The sequence below is a fragment of the Anolis carolinensis genome, chromosome 3 (genome assembly GCF_035594765.1).
Source record: "Anolis carolinensis isolate JA03-04 chromosome 3, rAnoCar3.1.pri, whole genome shotgun sequence".
NCBI classification, from domain to species: Eukaryota; Metazoa; Chordata; class Lepidosauria; order Squamata; family Dactyloidae; genus Anolis; species Anolis carolinensis.
In genome coordinates, this window is record NC_085843.1 from 243461058 (window position 1) to 243478316 (window position 17259).

General features: G+C 40.4%; 1 protein-coding gene and 1 long non-coding RNA gene across 4 annotated transcripts in view; one reads left to right on the forward strand and one right to left on the reverse strand.

Moving 5' to 3' along the window:
- The window catches only part of LOC134297824 (uncharacterized), a 93350-nt gene that overhangs the window by 3559 nt on the left and 72532 nt on the right, over window positions 1–17259 (forward strand). The window contains exon 2 of the long non-coding RNA XR_010004705.1: window positions 3127–3258. This is a non-coding gene — a long non-coding RNA (uncharacterized LOC134297824). The remainder of the gene's footprint in view (window positions 1–3126; window positions 3259–17259) is intronic.
- crocc2 (ciliary rootlet coiled-coil, rootletin family member 2) overlaps window positions 10219–17259 on the reverse strand; it is a 122708-nt gene continuing 115667 nt past the window's right edge. For all 3 annotated transcript variants that reach the window (XM_062976526.1, XM_062976525.1, XM_062976527.1), the window contains 3 exons: window positions 14318–14449; window positions 12581–12760; window positions 10219–11604 (listed from right to left, as the gene is read on the reverse strand). In XM_062976526.1, the coding sequence (XP_062832596.1) occupies window positions 11521–11604; window positions 12581–12760; window positions 14318–14449 (396 nt within the window). In that variant the 3' untranslated portion in view covers window positions 10219–11520. The remainder of the gene's footprint in view (window positions 11605–12580; window positions 12761–14317; window positions 14450–17259) is intronic.

Below are 17259 nucleotides of genomic sequence, written 5' to 3' on the forward strand. Positions count from 1 at the left end.
TTGGCATGGAATGACTCAAAGGCATGTTGCTGTGGGAACTGAGGCACAGAGCTGCTTAGTTTATTAGTTTTTTTCTGTGTCAGGAGTGACTTGAGAAACTGCAAGTTGCTTTGTCTGCAAGGACATTGTCCAGGGGATGCCAGGATGTCTTTACGTTTTTACCATCTGTGTAGGAGGTTTCTCTCATGTCCCCGCAAGGAGCTGGAGCTGATAGAGGGAACTCATCCCCTCTCTCCCAGGGCTGGATTCAAACCTCGGCAACCTAACGTTCAAGGGTTTAATTCACTACGCCATCAGGGGCTCCTAGTTTATTAGATGTCTCTAGTGCAAAGCCAGTCAGGATTCATGGGTAGGAGTCATTATTCCTAGATAACTTTTTATATCCCATCTCACCTGAAGAAGCTCCAGTATATATTTTTCTCTCTGCTTTGCATCCCCTACCCTATATATTTGGCTGGAGTTACACTTAAAAAATGGACCCATTCCAACTTACATACAAATTCAACTTAAGAACAAACCTACAACCCTATCTTGTTCCTCACTTGTACTCAAGAGTTTGGGTCTGTTTGGGAGTGAAAAGATTATACAGATAACAATTTCATTTTAGGAGCCTGACCTAGGCCATATTCCTACAAATTTACACCAGCTGCTCCTTGGCTGTAGAAACCTCTAAAGGGCTTGTTTAGGAGAATAAATTTGGAGCAGAGCCAGAAAAGAAAAAGGATTGCATTATGGCCAAATGTGCAAATTAACAAGAGCAGTTTAGCTCCCTGCTCCCCATTGCTTTATCTCAGCTTATCTTCGAGTGTACAAGGTTTTGTGTGGGGGAGATGCATACGTTGGAATGAATATGGCCCTCTAAACATGCCTTTGAATATGGCAGATGTATGCATTGGAATGAAAATGGCAGAAAGGAAATACGATGGAATTCAGCAAGTAGAAAATATTGCATGTTAAGCAAACTGCCATGCAGAAAAATGATGGACAATTTCTTAAAGAGCACTGAACAGGGAAAAAAAACTTTCCAAGGTTTTGGGTGTTGTTTTGGATGAATTTAACCCATTTCCCTTAACATTTACTCCAAAATTAATTTTATGAATCAATTGTAAATAAAAAGAGTCCAATAGTTGATGGAGGATCCCTACTGCCAGGGCTGTAGCCAGAAAAAAAATTCGGGAGGGGTTTTGAAAATTTCGGGGGGGGGGGGGGGTTGAACCCCTAGCACATACCCCTCCCCGCTACAAACCTGTCAATATCTGCTTGAGATAGTGCCTGGAGGGACTCTTAATATTTTGCATCTCATAGACTTAGCATGGGGATTTGGTTAACCAGTTAAAATTCATGAGTAAACGAGATTTTTTTTATAACTTGAAAAATTTTGGGGGGGTTTGAACCCCTAACCCCCCCCCCCCCTCGCTACAGGCCTGCCTACTGCTAACTGGAATAGAACTGTAATAAGATAAGTTCAAATTCCTTTTCAGCAATAAGATTATCAGCCAGCATGCCAATGCCTTAAATCAAGCAATAGTTTTCTAAGATCTACAGAGATACTTGCAGGAACGCCTCAGCAAATGAGAGTCCAAAAATGGCAGGTAAATGAACCTCAAGCCATGGCTGATACTGAATGAGAGACTCCCTCGGGGGATACAGGAGACTGGGCAACTTGGAAGGCACTTTACAGATTTCGCTCTGGCACCATGAGATGCAGAGCCAACCTTAAGAGATGAGGCCACAAAGTGGAGTCCATGACATGCGAGTGTGGTGAAGAGCAAACCACAGACCACCTAGTACAATGCAGCCTGAGCCCTGCCACATGCACAATGGAGGACCTTTTTATAGCAACACCAGGGGCATTCCAAGTGGCCAGCTACTGGTCAAAGGGCATTTAATATCATGCCAAGTTTTTAAAACTTTGTGTTTTTAAATACATTGCAACTGTACCCTCAGTTCATTTCTGACACGAGAAATAAAGAGAAGTCACATTTTCTGCCTGACATTGGGACAACCACAGCCTTTTTGCCTACCTTATCTTTTAAGGTTGTAACAAAGATGACATGGAGATGGAGAAAATTATATATACTGTAGTGACAGATGAAAATACGTAACATTTTCTAGTTCATTTTAATATCTTTGTAACTGAATCTAGTGGAAATCAGTATTGTGTGGTTGATTCATTGATGCTTATTCCCACATGTTACAATTGAAAATAAAAATATATTCCAACATTTGTGGAAGAAGCAAAGGGAAAGATGATAGAGAAGTGTGGTTGTATAGGTTGAAGCCTTCTTTTCTAGCAGTAATCATGGTCTACTCCCTAATAGGACTATTGTAAATATAATCTGGTGAGTAACACTGCCTGGTTATCTAAAAATTTATGTTCATATATTCTCCATATTTTAATTAGAATGCCTATAAAATATTCCCAGACTAATTAACACTAGTAGTAAAGTCAAGAAATGCCATATCTGGAGCAAATCCAAATGAAATATGAGTTCATTTGCCTCGGGGTGAGGTCATAGGAAGATTGTCTGAGGTTGCAAATGTAAGTGCATGGAGCAGGCCCTTTGAGCTCAGAAAGATTTTACTCTGAGTAGATATGTCATTATGCTGCCAATGTAAGCATATTTATCTTAGGGTAACCCCGAGTCCCTTCGGGGAGATGGGGCGGGGTTTAAAATTAAAGTTATTATTATAGTTATTATTATTATTTGTGGGGTTTAACTTTAATTATCACAGGAAGGCAATGGCAAACTACCTGTGAGTACGCTTTGCCTACCAAAACCCTAAGAAATTCATGGGGTGGCCATAAGTCAATGGATAACTTGAAGGCATATATGTACACTTACAATTGCATTATGTGAACTGTGACTTTGAGTCCATCTACACTACATATTTAATGTAATTTGACATCACTTTAACTGCCATGGCTCAGTGGTTCTTTTTAAGAAATGTCATGTTTTCACTGCTTTTTTGTTTTAAATAGGCAATTAATTAAGTTTATCACATTTTACTCAGTAAATATTTTTTCACTACCTCTTCCCAAATTCATCAGCCTGGATAGCCAGTTATAAATGAATCTCTGGCTATGCCTTATCCTCCAATAACAAGTATCCTGCTTTTCAGCAGATGGCATCTTCCTACTGAGAATGGGCATCTCCCTTGGGCATCTGGACAAAGTTTATGCTTGGGAGCCTGAAACTCTCCTTCAATGGGGTGGAAAAAGCTCTTTTTTGGACTACATCTCAGAGATTCCCCACAGTAAGTATGCTGGGGTCTTGGAAATTGTTGTACAGATATCCCAGTATTGGCAAGCTAGATATTTTAGACCACTGTGTCTTAAACTAAGCTCAATGTTGGGGTTGTGATTTTGGTGTGTACAAAATAAAAGTTTTCTGAATGTCACCTAGTGACTGTTGTAGACGTTACATGAATCTGTTAGTAACAATGTGCAGTGTTTACAATAGACACTGCAGAAAATGCTTCAGTTGTACTTCATAAAAAGGAAAAATCAGTTTCATTAGCAAGCCTTGCAAATGCTGATTTATTACACAATGTAACACTGTTTTTCTTCCCGGGTTATAAATGTCACTTCCTAATTGGTTCTATCATAAAAACATGGAATTTTTTTTAAACAACCATAACTTTGTTTTTGCAGGACACCCTGCTACACATTTTGCTATAGTTTTTCAGTGTGTATCTCATAGAGTCTCAATCAATTCAACATAGTTTGTGGCAACCACAAAAACCAAGTTTCTGGGGGCCAGGCTGTGGCGCAGACTGGTTGGTAGCCAGCTGCAATAAATCACTATGACCAAGAGGTCATGAGTTCAAGGCCAGTGTGTGAGCACCCCACCATTAAAATAAAAAATAGCCCAACTCATTGTTGATCTAAGCAACCCGAAAGATACTTTCATCTTTCAAGTAGGAAATTTAGGTACCACTTATATGTGGGGAGGCTAATTTAACTAATTTACGACACTATAAAAATCGTCCAGCTGCTGTTTGAAATGAGGAAGTTGGCGTCACAGTGGATGATGAAGTAGCTGCTCCCCCTGTGACCGGAATCAGGCATACTCTCAGGAAGCTGGAAGGTGGAGAAGGTTAAATTGCCTCTGTCTCTGTCTCCGTCTCTATGTTCATATGGCATTGAATGTTTGCCTTGTATGTGTACATTGTGATCTGCCCTGAGTCCCCCTTGGCGTGAGAAGGGTGGAATATAAATACTGTAAATAAATAAATAAATAAATAAATAAATAAATACTTTCAAAGTAAGTAGATGTGGCTTTCCATTCTGATACTGATTTGAAGTAAGTTGAACACATGTGCCATGGGAAGCGCCAAACAAGAGTGAAAATAACTCATACTACAGCTAGGATGGCTTTTGTCATACATTGGACATTAGTCATACTTTGACAAACTTCATTGAGAGTAAGGGGATTGACATCAATAATTATTAGAATGACATTTACTTTAATTGGTGAACTCTTAAGTGTGGCTCCACTACGGAAACCAAAACTGGAGTGGAATAGTGGGTTTGTGTATTAAGTTAGCTGCTTCCAGGACTTGTAGTTCTTCTGTGTTTGTGTCTTTATTCATGTGTGCATTTTAAACGCTGTTGCCAAATCTGGGAATGTAGCAGTTAACAGAAAGCACTGTCCCAAAAAATTTACTTCTTTTGAAACTTTTCCTCGACAAGCAACTTTGTTGCCTTTCTTCTTATTTTTGCCTCTCAAGGTGCTAAAAATATGATCAGGAAATTCTTTTTAGCAGTGTGATGTTTTAGGTTACATGTCAAACTCAAGTAGCCCTTTGTCTAAGCTTTAAAACATTTCAGCATTTATCTAAAGCAAATCATTTTATCAAGGAGGCTCAAATTACTCTTGCAAAGGCAGCACAAAGCTCTCTCACAGAGTTATGAAAGCTCCACGGCACTCCCGTTTATAATACAAATAAATTTAAATATAAGTTCAGTTTAGAGCTCAAACAGAGCAGCAATTTTCTGCTTAATGTCCATTTATTGATTATTAAAATATGGGCCACAGAAGGTAAGCAAATATACTTTGAAAGTGCTGAGGCAGATTTATGAGGCTGTGGGGAAACTTACACATCAGGACTTTATAAAAATCAGTGTTTGGGGAGTTCTGCAGTACTTGGCACAGTCCTTTTTGGTTTGTGTTGTTTTAAGTGTTATAAGCATGTCCTACGAATTCTCATGTGTGCACAGTTGCGAAATCTCATTTAAATCAGAGAACGGACATGAAAGTATCACAAGAGCAGGAGGCTGAAATATTCTCTCACCAGTTTCTGGATATTACCTTTGCTGATGCCAGATGTGTACTCATTTGTACTTTTCCACAGAGATTAGCCTATGTAAAAATTAAAAAGAGCATTGTTGACAGATGATGGCATATGTCATGTTGGAAGATGTGTGGGGAAAGAAGCTCTTGATAATGTAATTGAAATTAATGGCTGAAATCCTTTATGGGATTTATGGATACATGAACACCATAGTTACAGATGCATACACACTGTAGTTACCATGCTACAGTACACAGTGAATCCTGGCCAGGGCCAGGATATCTCCATTTATTGGGAAGCAACCATTGCGATTGACAAGTGTATGTTGTGGGAAGCTGTTTCTGCTTGTGGCACTGTATATTATTCACCAGAGAGGACATAATAATAATATATAATAAAACTTAATTTATATCCTACCACTATCTCCCAGAAGGGATTCGGGGCAACTTACAAAAGCACGTAGTAGTGCAATAAAATATACAGTACAGTAAAGCAATAACAATGTCAATTTACATAAAACAATATACTTAAGACAGCATATAAAACCCCTACTAATTAAATAAGATACTCAATAAAACACAGCATTGACTGCGGATTTAAAATAGGCTGTATCCATCATCCAGCTGCTTCTCAGTCAACAGGGAACTAGATTGCTGTCAATTGCAGTGGCTGCTTCCTGGTAAGTGGGGATTCAGGGACTACATAGCCCCTAATGTAAGTGCTACCTAGGATCAGGAATACATAAAAATCACAGGCGCATAACTCTGCATTACATATTTGTAACTGACAGAGAGAATTCTGGTCATTATGTACCAACAAGGAAACCTTGCCTTTAAAACAGGAATGAATGACAAGTTACACTTTATGTTGCTGGGCTGTAATTTTCTATCAACTCTCAGCACAGGCTGTGCTGACTACGACTGATGGAAGTTGCAGTTCAGCATACTGGAAGGGACAAATATCCCTGACCTGTGCTCTGTCTGTGTTCATGTGTGCATACATATTCCTGTACACATACACACACATCTAATAGTTTAGGATAACGCTTCATGCATCTGGTGAAGTGGACACTAATCCATAGATGCTTGTAGCACAGTGCATGAATCTATCCTTAAGGGACCAAACAACCCCGTAGTTTTGATGATCGCATCCAGTGATTTCACTGTGACAGATGAAATCAGTACAGCTGATGAAAGTCAGGCAGCATTATCTAACTTGGAAACTCCTGAACTGCATTTTTTAGTTCCTCCCTCTTTTTACTCTCATCAAGGTAGCTGAATATTCATACAATGAGAATCTTCTATTTTTTTTTAATTTGGGGAAATAGCTAAGAATATAGGCAACCCACCCATTAATGTTAATTTATTTTTATTTCAGGGGAAAAATAAGGAAAACAATGGAAAAAGTTACATGAGTATAGTGAGCTTTTAAATACATGCTTTGTTTCCACAGAGTGACCTAGTCTTTAATCTTAACTTAAAAATAAGTTATGTAGTATTTCCCGCCTTTCATGCCTGTTCTGTTTCTTCCCCATTTTTCATGACTGAAAAATACACTTTATATCCAGTATTTGTGCTAGGTTTATGATTCTGTATAGCAACTAGGAAAGGATGTTAGTGGAAATAATTAGATCATCCTCACAGATCCCTTTTACTTGATCTGTACCAACTGATGGGATGAAGTGAGTTGTGTTGGCTCAAGACATTTTGCAGCCTTACCAGAGGCAGTATCTCACATACTGTGTAGGAAAGACAACTGGACTGCCATTTGAATGTTTTTTCACCTTCCAAGATCAGACAAGATCTGATACCTTCAGAAGATATTTAGAAGGTATTTAGATACAGAGCTACATCGATGTAAGTCACTAGCAGGATTCAGGTCACTGTCCTCCATTGCAGCTGAAAGCAACAACCTTAACTGTTACAGGGGAGTTTGTATTCTACTGCCAAATATTTTACTGCCATCTCCAACCATTTGTTGCCTGCGACAGTTGTCTGTCTCAGTGAGGCTGTTTGGATTTATGAGGAATTCAATAAGTCCCAAATCAACAGTGAGCTGGTTGCACCTTGTCCCATACTACTTTGCATCACGTGCAATGACAGGTGACCTTTTAGAAGACCTAGTCCCTTCATAGTCCAGTGCTATACCTATTTATACAGAAGCAGTGAGTTCAATGAGACTTAGTAGATAAAGGTAAAGGTTTTCCGGACATTAAGTCTAGTCGTGTCTGACTCAGAAATGGAGATGAGCACCAACCCCCAGAGTTGAAGAGTCAGCATTGTCCATAGACACCTCCAAGGTCATGTGGCTGGCATGATTGTATGGAGCAGCATTACTTTCCCACTGGAGCGGTACCTATTGATCTACTCACATTTGCATGTTTTTGAACTGCTAGGTTGGCAGAAGCTGGAGCTAACAGTGGGAGTTCACCCCACTCCTTTTGGACTTTTGGTCAGTAAATTCAGCAGTCAGTGGTTTAACCCCCTGCACCACCAGGGGCTCTGGTAGTCAATGAGACTTACTTCCAGGTAAATACATATAGTACTGGAATTAAAGGAGTGGCATACCACATACAGACTGGTTTGCAAGTGGAGTCAGCCCCAATTGGGCAGATACCACCTATTCACAACTCTTGAGTTCTTTGTATTATTATGGTCATGTGAATTGGCCCATATCTCCCATTTAAAAATTATTTTGCCAACAATTTAGTGAATGTTAGGTTAATGACATTCCACTGAATTCAATGAGGCTTAAATTAAGTTACAACTAAAAACTGCAATCTTAGTGCCCAACTACCTTGAAATAATTCTCATGGAACTTGGCAGGGACTAATTTTGGAATAAAACCTAATAGGATTGGGCTGCCCGCTCTGCCCTGTTGCTTTTAATGGAATGCCCAGTGTGTTGCCATGCATGCAGACTCAAAAGTAAGTCCTAGGAATTTGGGATTCTTAGTGTCAACTGATGTTTGCAGAATTTGTTCCCATTTGTAAAAACAAGGCTTATTGGCTGTCAGCGAGGCTTACTTTGGTATCATATTTATACGATCCCTATTGAAAGCACCAAGCCTTCCAGTTTTCAAGACAACTAGGCTGAGCACTAAATTCTTCTACAAACCTCATGATCCAGTGGGGTGAGAAATGGCAGAACAAAGCTGTCATGTTGTTTAATCCCTCTGCATTCTTTTAAAAAGAAACAAAAGACCACACAATTGGGACAGCTATGATAAGGCTAGTGTTTATAACCAAAAAAAGAAGTCCTAATGGTTTCTTGGTAGCTGCAACAATATTATTTGGCTTCCAGAGTTCTCAAGATAACGTCTTTTCCCATCAGGACATGCTTTGAAGTGTGCTCATATTCATAGTAGTAGTAGTGGTAACAACAACAAGCAATAGAAGTAGCCATTCTATCTGTAATTACTGCTGAATGGAGGCCAAGGAACAGATTCCTGTGCAAGAGCTGAAACTGAGCAGAAAAGAACAGCAGGGCTCCAAAGGAACAGCAGCAGATTAGTTCAAATCCCCCATGGAAACTTTCCCTCATTGAAGCCTGACTGTGCCAGCAATGCACACACATTTTCTGGGATTCCCAGTTCTTTGCCTACACATGTCTGATGGTGGAAACTGGGCAGTGTCCAGCTTCTTCCAAGACATATGGCAACTGGGACTGGCATGGCATCCCTTTGGCTCTCGCAATTAACGCTCTGCATAGCAAAATGTGTTTTGAAAAAAACTGCTACTGTTGTTTCTGTACAGAATTTAGGACTGAAGCTACTCAGGACTTATTTAGCTGAGTCCTACTGAGTTTTAAGAACAAAATCATTACCGTACCTGTCCCATGGTTTCTCAAATCAATGGAAGTATGGTTTGGCACCAGATTTGGACCAGGTCTTGTTTTGTACCAGGTGACACCAGATATGACAGGAATAACTACTGTTAGAAAAGGCTCCCGGCATCATTTTGGTTACTCTTGGTAGTATACCTGGAAATGGATTAGCAGCCAATGGAGCTCTTCCAACAGGAGAATTGTGTGCTGTCTGTAGATGGTGTTGCTAAAAATAGAGAGTTATATATCGACTGTATTATGCTGCACTTGTGTGTGTTTTTATTGTGTCAGAAGTGAATTGAGAACATACTGCAAGTCGCTTCTGGTGTGAGAGAATTGGCTGTCTACAGAGATATTGCCCAGGGGACACCCGGATGTGTTACCATCCTGTAGGAGGGTTCTCTCATGACCCCGCATAGGAAGCTGGAGCAGACAGATTGGAGCTCACCTCGTCTCGTGGATTCGAATTACCGATCTTCAGGTCAACAGTTCAGCCAGCATAAGGGTTTAACTCATTGCGCCATTGTGGCTCCTTGCACTTGTGGTGAAAGTATGTTTTCCAACTAAATGTGTAGCCAAATGTGTGACAGGACTACGTGCATAATTCCCATTTGGCAACCTTGAATGCTTGAATACAGACATTTTTAATTGGACAAAAGTGGTTGACTTTTATAAGGGAACATAATCATGAATGAGACATTGACTGTATTCTAGGTATGAAATAAAACAAAATAAAAGGTTTAATCCAAAAACCCAAGAAACATTGTGTGTGTGTGTGTGTGTGTGTGGGGGGGGGGGGTTCAAAGAGTTCATAGTAGTCCTTAGTTACATTTACACTGTTCAAGCTTCCCAGTTCTATGGTTGAGAGTCATGATGGTTCAGTCAGTCTGAAATGTATTTAGATGTGCAGTATACAGCAGCTTTTCCCAAGCTGAGGAGGGTAGCTAGAGCACACGATATGAGCTACATTGCCTGAGGGTGTATTCAAGCATTCAGTCTTTATGCCACAATTGAAAGGGATGGATTTGGTGACATTTAGATGTACAATTTCTCTAAGGGGAGTAGCAGTACCCTTGAAAAAGTAACAGCCCTGTGGCATGTTGAACAGTAACAGGTTTATTGTACAAAAAACGTTTGTGGACTGGAGTACTCTTCATCTGATACACCAAATCTTAGCCTCACTTAGCACCCAAGGTTATACTAAAAAAACCCCACCATTTATTGAAGGTTTATAAAATTCTTTTGTTACTAGACATCATACAAGTTTCAGGACTACATATCAAAAACTGAAGATTTGTACAGTGTTTGTACGTTAATGTAGTTGAAATTCTCCTCCTGAGTATCATTAAGAAATGTTGTTGACTAATCTGCAGTACATGTTCAGAAAAACAAACATTCACAAGGAAAAAATGTGGAACAATGCTAACAGGTGATGTTCACAGGAACTCCAAGATGGTTCCCTGTCATCACCAAGGAAACCAAAGTTTGATTCCTAAAGGGATTTCCTTGGAGCCGGTTAGCCGGCAGAGTGGGTGGAATGCTGAATGTTAACACTCTGACATGTCTTGGGGCCAGCAAGTCATAAGATGACTTGGCTTTGAGTTAATCTCAGCCACCTGCCACCATGAAAATGGCTCAATGTTCCTAGACACAGCAAAGGATTTTGATCAATCCCTGGGCATGGTCACATTCTGATTCCTAACATCTCTGCCTAGTGCATAATGCAGTTCTGATGCCAGAAGAAATACCTGCCTCCTTTGTTTCTAGGAGGGCATGGGATATGATGTGTATAATAGTAAAGACAGTGATGGAACACCTATAATGATTATGTGTCTCATCACATGAAGGGGTATAGCTATGATATTGCACTATGCACCAGAAAGTATTCGACATGCCCTGAGGGAAAATAAAGGAGCTTGGTGAGTGACGGAAATGCAGAGGTATTTCAATATGAGGTGCTCCTCTCGGGTCTGCAGAATGTTACAGTCTGTACAGCCTGGATGTAGGACTTTACAGAGATCATGCGGGGATACACAAGAGACGCAAGCAACTGAGAATCCCCTCCTTGTCAAATCTGCTAAATTAATTAGTTAAGCATCCATGCCCTGGTTTGCAAGCATTTTAGAGAGAACAGCTGCCCCCGCAGCAGGGTTTCCTCTTGGCAGCACACTGCCTAGTCATTTGCTGTCTTTACCGTGTCTTCCAAGTATTTGGGATATGTGTTATTTGAATGGGGTGGGATATCATAACTTGATACAATAGCTAGTTCTGGAGCCCTGGTTTCCTTTGAGTGCTGTAACCCAAAAGGCTAATAAATCAAGTTCCTGAGCTGGAAAGGATCCATCTGGTGTATCTGTGCTGGATCATCCCAAACCAGAGCACAGTATCTGGTTTTGAATCATTTCACAGTGTGAAACATCTGGCTCAGGTATGCCTGCCTTCTCCTCACTTCTTGATCCAGTTGGGCCTTCAGAGCATTCACCTGAGGAAACGTAAGACAAATACAGATGAATCGGGTTAGTATGTCCTTACTGTCTGTCTCAATTAAGAGTCAGCACCATTAGAACAGTCATGAGCTAGTTGCGGAACAATACCTCTTTTGTAGACTTATTATTACACTGTGCAAAACCCTTCTTCCAAGGAATTCAAAGCAATGTACAAAATCACTGCTCCTTGTTTTAGTTTCAGAAGCAACCTATGAAATTGGGTAAATTTAGGGTGCAGTTTCCCCAAATTACAACATGAGTTTCATGGCTGAATGAAAATTGAACCCAGGGCTCCAAGTCAAAATCCAGTGCTCCTTCCACTGCACCACGCTGAGTGTTCACCTGCTAAAAACAGAGTTTTAGAGGTAGCTCATAAAGCATCATCATTAGCCTCCGACAATATAAATTAAAGGATCTCAAATCCCTGACCCAATTTTTTTAATGTGTTTTTAAATATATATTTGTGGCCTGTGAAGAGGGGTCTCCTGTTGTATTACCTACACCCCTTTTTCCTCTGGAGTAGCATATATTTTCATGAGTAGGGCCATTAGCGTGAAGTCACTGCCTCAAGCGGCAGAGTTGAAAAGCAGCAATTCCTCGCTGTTTCTCCCAAAGGTCAAGTATTTGGAATGAGGTTAACTTTCATCTGCAGTATTTGATGGGCACAATAACTCCACCATGGACTTCATCTTAAATCTGGGAAGTCAGGAATCATTCAGAAGGAGGTGAATTATGGAAGCAGCAATGTTTTGTTATTCTTGCTCAATATCTGTACCGTTTTCCTTTCAAACCAAGCCAGTTTCCCCCCAATTCTTGTCCCATTCTTCCAACCATAGGTTTCGTTCTTGCCACTAAAACTCCTCCTGACAACCTCTTGCATATAATTTTCTCAAATGTACAAAACATTGTGCCAGTCACAGGACTTGGGCATCACTGTGTAATTTGACCATAGAAAGAAATATCCCATCTAACCTGTTCCTCCAAGCCTTTCACTCTCTGCCGATGGGTTCTCTCGCGGGACTCCAGCATCCGTTCTGCTTGGAGCTGAGCGCTACGCAGCCTCTCTACTTCCAGCTCCATGTCAAGCTGATGCCGGGACCTTAGCTCTGCCAGTCGTTGGGCATGGGTTTCTTCCATATTTGCAATCTGGGCCTAGAATGAGAATACAAGAACAGTGTCCAGCAAAACAATGCAGATGTATGAAACCATTTTGGCACCAAAGGTTTTTTTTGTGAACAATAGTTTTGCTTGGGACTGGAATGACAGCAATGGGCCTCTAAGGGGGGGTATTCTATAACTGGGGTGCCACAGCAGAGAGAGCCCTCTCCCACATCCTCTTATAGCATCTTGGCATGACCGATTTGGACATAGAGTTCCCTCCAGAAAACCTCAAACTGTAGGCAAGCATACAACACTTTTTTGTTTCAATGCCAGAAACAGACAGTGAAATTGTGGAAAATTTTGATTTGATTCATAACAATAAACCAATTCTAGCTCCAGTTTGTATTCACATCAAGAGCCAATCATTTCCAAAGGAGATGATTCTTCATTGTCCACAGAAAACCAAGCCATCCTACTAGCGTTAAAAAGGGGCAGCTCACAACTGGCTAGTTCCAAATGTTACTTGTAGTAAGAGCTGATCAATTTAAGCAATGGAACTTACCTAGGCATTGATCAAGTCAGTGGATCATCTCTAGCTGAAGCTAACAATTGGGTTTTGTTCCATATATTGCCACTAATCTCAGCTACTATGAGTCCTGCCACTACATCCAGACAAAACAGGGAAGTCAGTGGGGGAGGATTTCATTGTCTCTGTTCATCAAGAAGTACTGGCTCTCTGGTGCATGTTACTACATCATTTCTCAATTTTGTAATCATTGAGTATATGATAATATACATATTTGGAACTTATGGTCTTCTCATGCTGGTGTCAGTGTCTTTGGAACTCAAGATTGATTAATATGAAAGGGGTCAAAATATGAAACTGATTAGCTAGCATCCTTTCTGTGTTTCCCACCCTTCACCAGGCAGCATTCAAGCATTTCTAAATTTTCCACTTTATTACTTTTCATCTTTTCCCATTCTGTAAGCAATTTTATGCTGAAACTGATAAATTATTCCCCTCCCTTCCAATACAAAATCACTGTGTCATTTCAGAAATGTTGTTGGGAATAAACATGAGCTTTTACTGTTTTGTTTCACCAGTCGGCACAATTGAGACAGCTGACCTGAGGTGCTGAAAGGTAAATTCCATTCACTCACCCTCGGACAAAATGGAGATGGATGAGTTGAAAATAGTTTTGTGGGTAGACCAAAGGATGAATTTGCAGAACTAGCAACTGGTTTTGTAAAACACACATGTTTATAAGATGATCAGGGATATGCATTACCCACAAGTCTTGGACAAAATTCATCAGTACAGTGTGACACTCACACACATGGGTGATATGTCGCAAGACATACCTTCTGCCCTCGCTGACACCTGAACCAGTGGATATTAGTGATCCCTATTTTTTATTATACTTTGGCCAGAAGTACATTATGGAATCAGACTGGAAGACCTAGAGGCCCACAAACACCTCCGGGGGTGGGGTGGAGTATATTTTTTTGGAGCGTGGCTGAATGAAATAATGGTTATCGAATCCATGGATAAGGGGTGTACAGTAATGTATGTATTTCTCCCATCTAGGTTCATTATGTCCAACTGACCTGCAGGTTTTCATTTTGCCTGAGCGTGTCCTTCATTTCCTGCTGCAAGCTGCTCAGGGATTGGCTTAGCTGCCCCCGCATCTGACTCAGTTTGAATGTATCACCCTCTTTCATGAATTTTTCATGATCTGCCTGCAGAAAAGACACCAGAATCCTATATTTAATATACAGCATGATGCAGAAGCTACTTTTGCACACTGTTGTTCTGACATTTGTAAAAAAATTCCTGCAATGGCTTCAGGTCTTAAGATGTTAAATGCTGTAGGCAAAGTTTTGCAAGCTCCTTAAAAAGACAGAGTTTGGGACATCTACCACAAAGTGCTACTATACTTTTGATGTATTTATCATTTTAAGTAAGTCTTTGTTTTGAACCAGTAAGCACAACCCAGTTAGCTCCAGTGTTGACATATTGACATTTTATTTTGTTTACATTTAAGCATGAAAATTAGGCTGTAGTGCATGGACTTGTTTGAAAGTCACAATTGGTTCTTCCAACTCACTCTCTAACACTCCACATTTGGTGTTAATGTGCAAATGCTGGGAAGCACCCCCAGATGAAGCTAATTGTGGTCAGGGAAGAATGGCTTCTCATGAAAATGCCACAGGAGCAGCCAGAAATGAGAAAGAATGAGGACAATAGGAAATTAAATAAGTATCAAATGCAATTCTCAGGAAGTGTGCTGGAGGTCACAAAGAAGTAAAAATATATAGAGAGAACTGCAGTCACCTGGGTGCAATGAGAAATCAAAGCAGGTTTTTTGGTGCTCATAAAGTGGTCGCTTTAGACTTTAGAAATCCCACTCACCCAAAAAGGCACTTCCTGCAAGATTAACAGCAACAACATAGTCAGATTGCTGCAATTTTATGCGCAGTTTCCTGGAACCAGCCTAAAGGATACTAAAGGATACTTAATTCTGAGTAAGCATTCATAGAATCAGTCTTGCAAGAAGGAGGGGAAGAAGTGGGCACTGTTATGATGTGGAAGATGAAGAAGTGAAAGGACAAGGGTGTACATGTGAGAGGGATAAGGGACCAGTGAAGTGAGTGGCTTAAGTTGCAGGAAGCTGGTACAAAATAAAAACATCATAGACACAAACAGAGGTGTGCAGAGAAAGTTCATGGATGGGAAAGGATTTTTTTAAAGACTCAAACTGGTTGCCTTCCTAATGAGACATAAGACTATGGTGTTGGTTGTTCTGTAATATAATTTGCTAATGCTTGGGGGGTATAAGAAGAAAAATGTGAGAAATATAAAATTTCTTTCACACTGGACAGATGCTTCATCCAACAATATGTTGAACGTATGTTGTTATAGGTCCATAGCTGGGACAGTGTGGGGATTTTTCTGGTCTACCACCTGCATACTGCCCAACAGTTTCTTTATCAGACATGACCATGGCACCCTTGAGTTTAGATTACCCCAAAGCTATTGTTTTCTGAAGTGGTGGTGATTCAGTTTTCAACTGAGGTTTCTCACTTAGGATTAGCTCAGGGTTCCATGTTTGCCACAACCATTATGGACCTGTCTCAATATTTTCAAACTCCCATGCAGCCACGAATAGTCTTGATTTGGTATTCTCTTTTGGTGGAGCTGGAGATTTGTAGGGAGAGAGGCTGTGTTTACCTCTCTTGTCAAAGTCACAGCACTATCTGTTCAGCTTTAGACTATGGACATCTGTAAGATTTGTTGATTAATTAAGATAGTTCATTAAGGATCAGATTGGTTTCTTGAATGTTCTTGGGGAATCTTCTATCTTGTTTGTTGATGGTAATCTTGAAATGCTGGCTGTTTTGTCGAAAGTAAAAATTGGACTTTTAGCAAGTGACTTTCCATTTTATGTGTTCATTCCCTCTAGTAAAACTCCTGAAGAACTGAGGGCAATCTGAGAATGATGATATGGGAAACACAGAGTTCCCTAGAAACAGGAGGAATATCTGCTAAGGTAACATTAGAAGACAACATTGAGTAAGTCCAATCACACATGAGTTGGGAAGAAACTGAAAATCTGTCTGACTGTGGCAGTGAGGATGGTGAAAAAAGATTACCCTCAACCACCATAGTGGCTGCATAGGAAAGACCTGCAAGGTTTTTTGTACTACATGAGGAGATGTTACAGCAGATAGTTGCTCCATGTGAGCAATTTGCTTTTGAGCCTTTTAGCTTAAAAGTTGCCATGGTATTCTGAATTTTAAAACTGTATTATTACTTGAATTGGGGTATGGCAGGAAAAGCTACCACTTCACCAAAATAGGGTTCTTAAATGCTCAGAAATTCTGCATTGGTTTCTATTTTGAAGTTACTTTGGGTGAAGATACTTGTCCCTATGGAAGTGGCCCAGTATCATATGAACTCTGTGAAGGCCATGCTGTGGCTCTTCAGATGTTGGACAGCAACTTCCATTAGCAAGAAAATGAATGACTGCAATGTAGATGACTGGAATGGCAGTCTAAAAGCATCTGGGCAAATATATGTGTCCACGGTTGTACAAGATGAACCAAAAATGTGAAGCATTGGAGAGCATATTTGCCTCTGTGAAATGTGTAAGTCACATAAACACTGAGCTTACATCTACTTCTCCATAGTTCATCAAGAACAAAAATGTTTGACATGCCCCCCCCCCCCCCCCCGGCCTTCTTAATGAGACTGAACTCTGTTCCATCTCTAATAGGACAGCCATTTCTTAAACCACTCAAATTCAGTACTGATTCTCTATGCCCTCCTCCCAACCTGGGATCCATTACTGGGAAGAGGGCATAGAGGATCAGTACTGAATTGGAGTGGGAGGGCAAGATATGTGTGATCGTGCTGCATAATGACAGAAATCTTCCAAATAGGAATTGGGGTGGTGGGGTATTCTGTCCCTTTAAAAACCCATGCAAACTTACAAGAAAATGTTGCATGGAAGAGCGAGAAAGAGAGAAGCAAAATCCAGAATAAATAA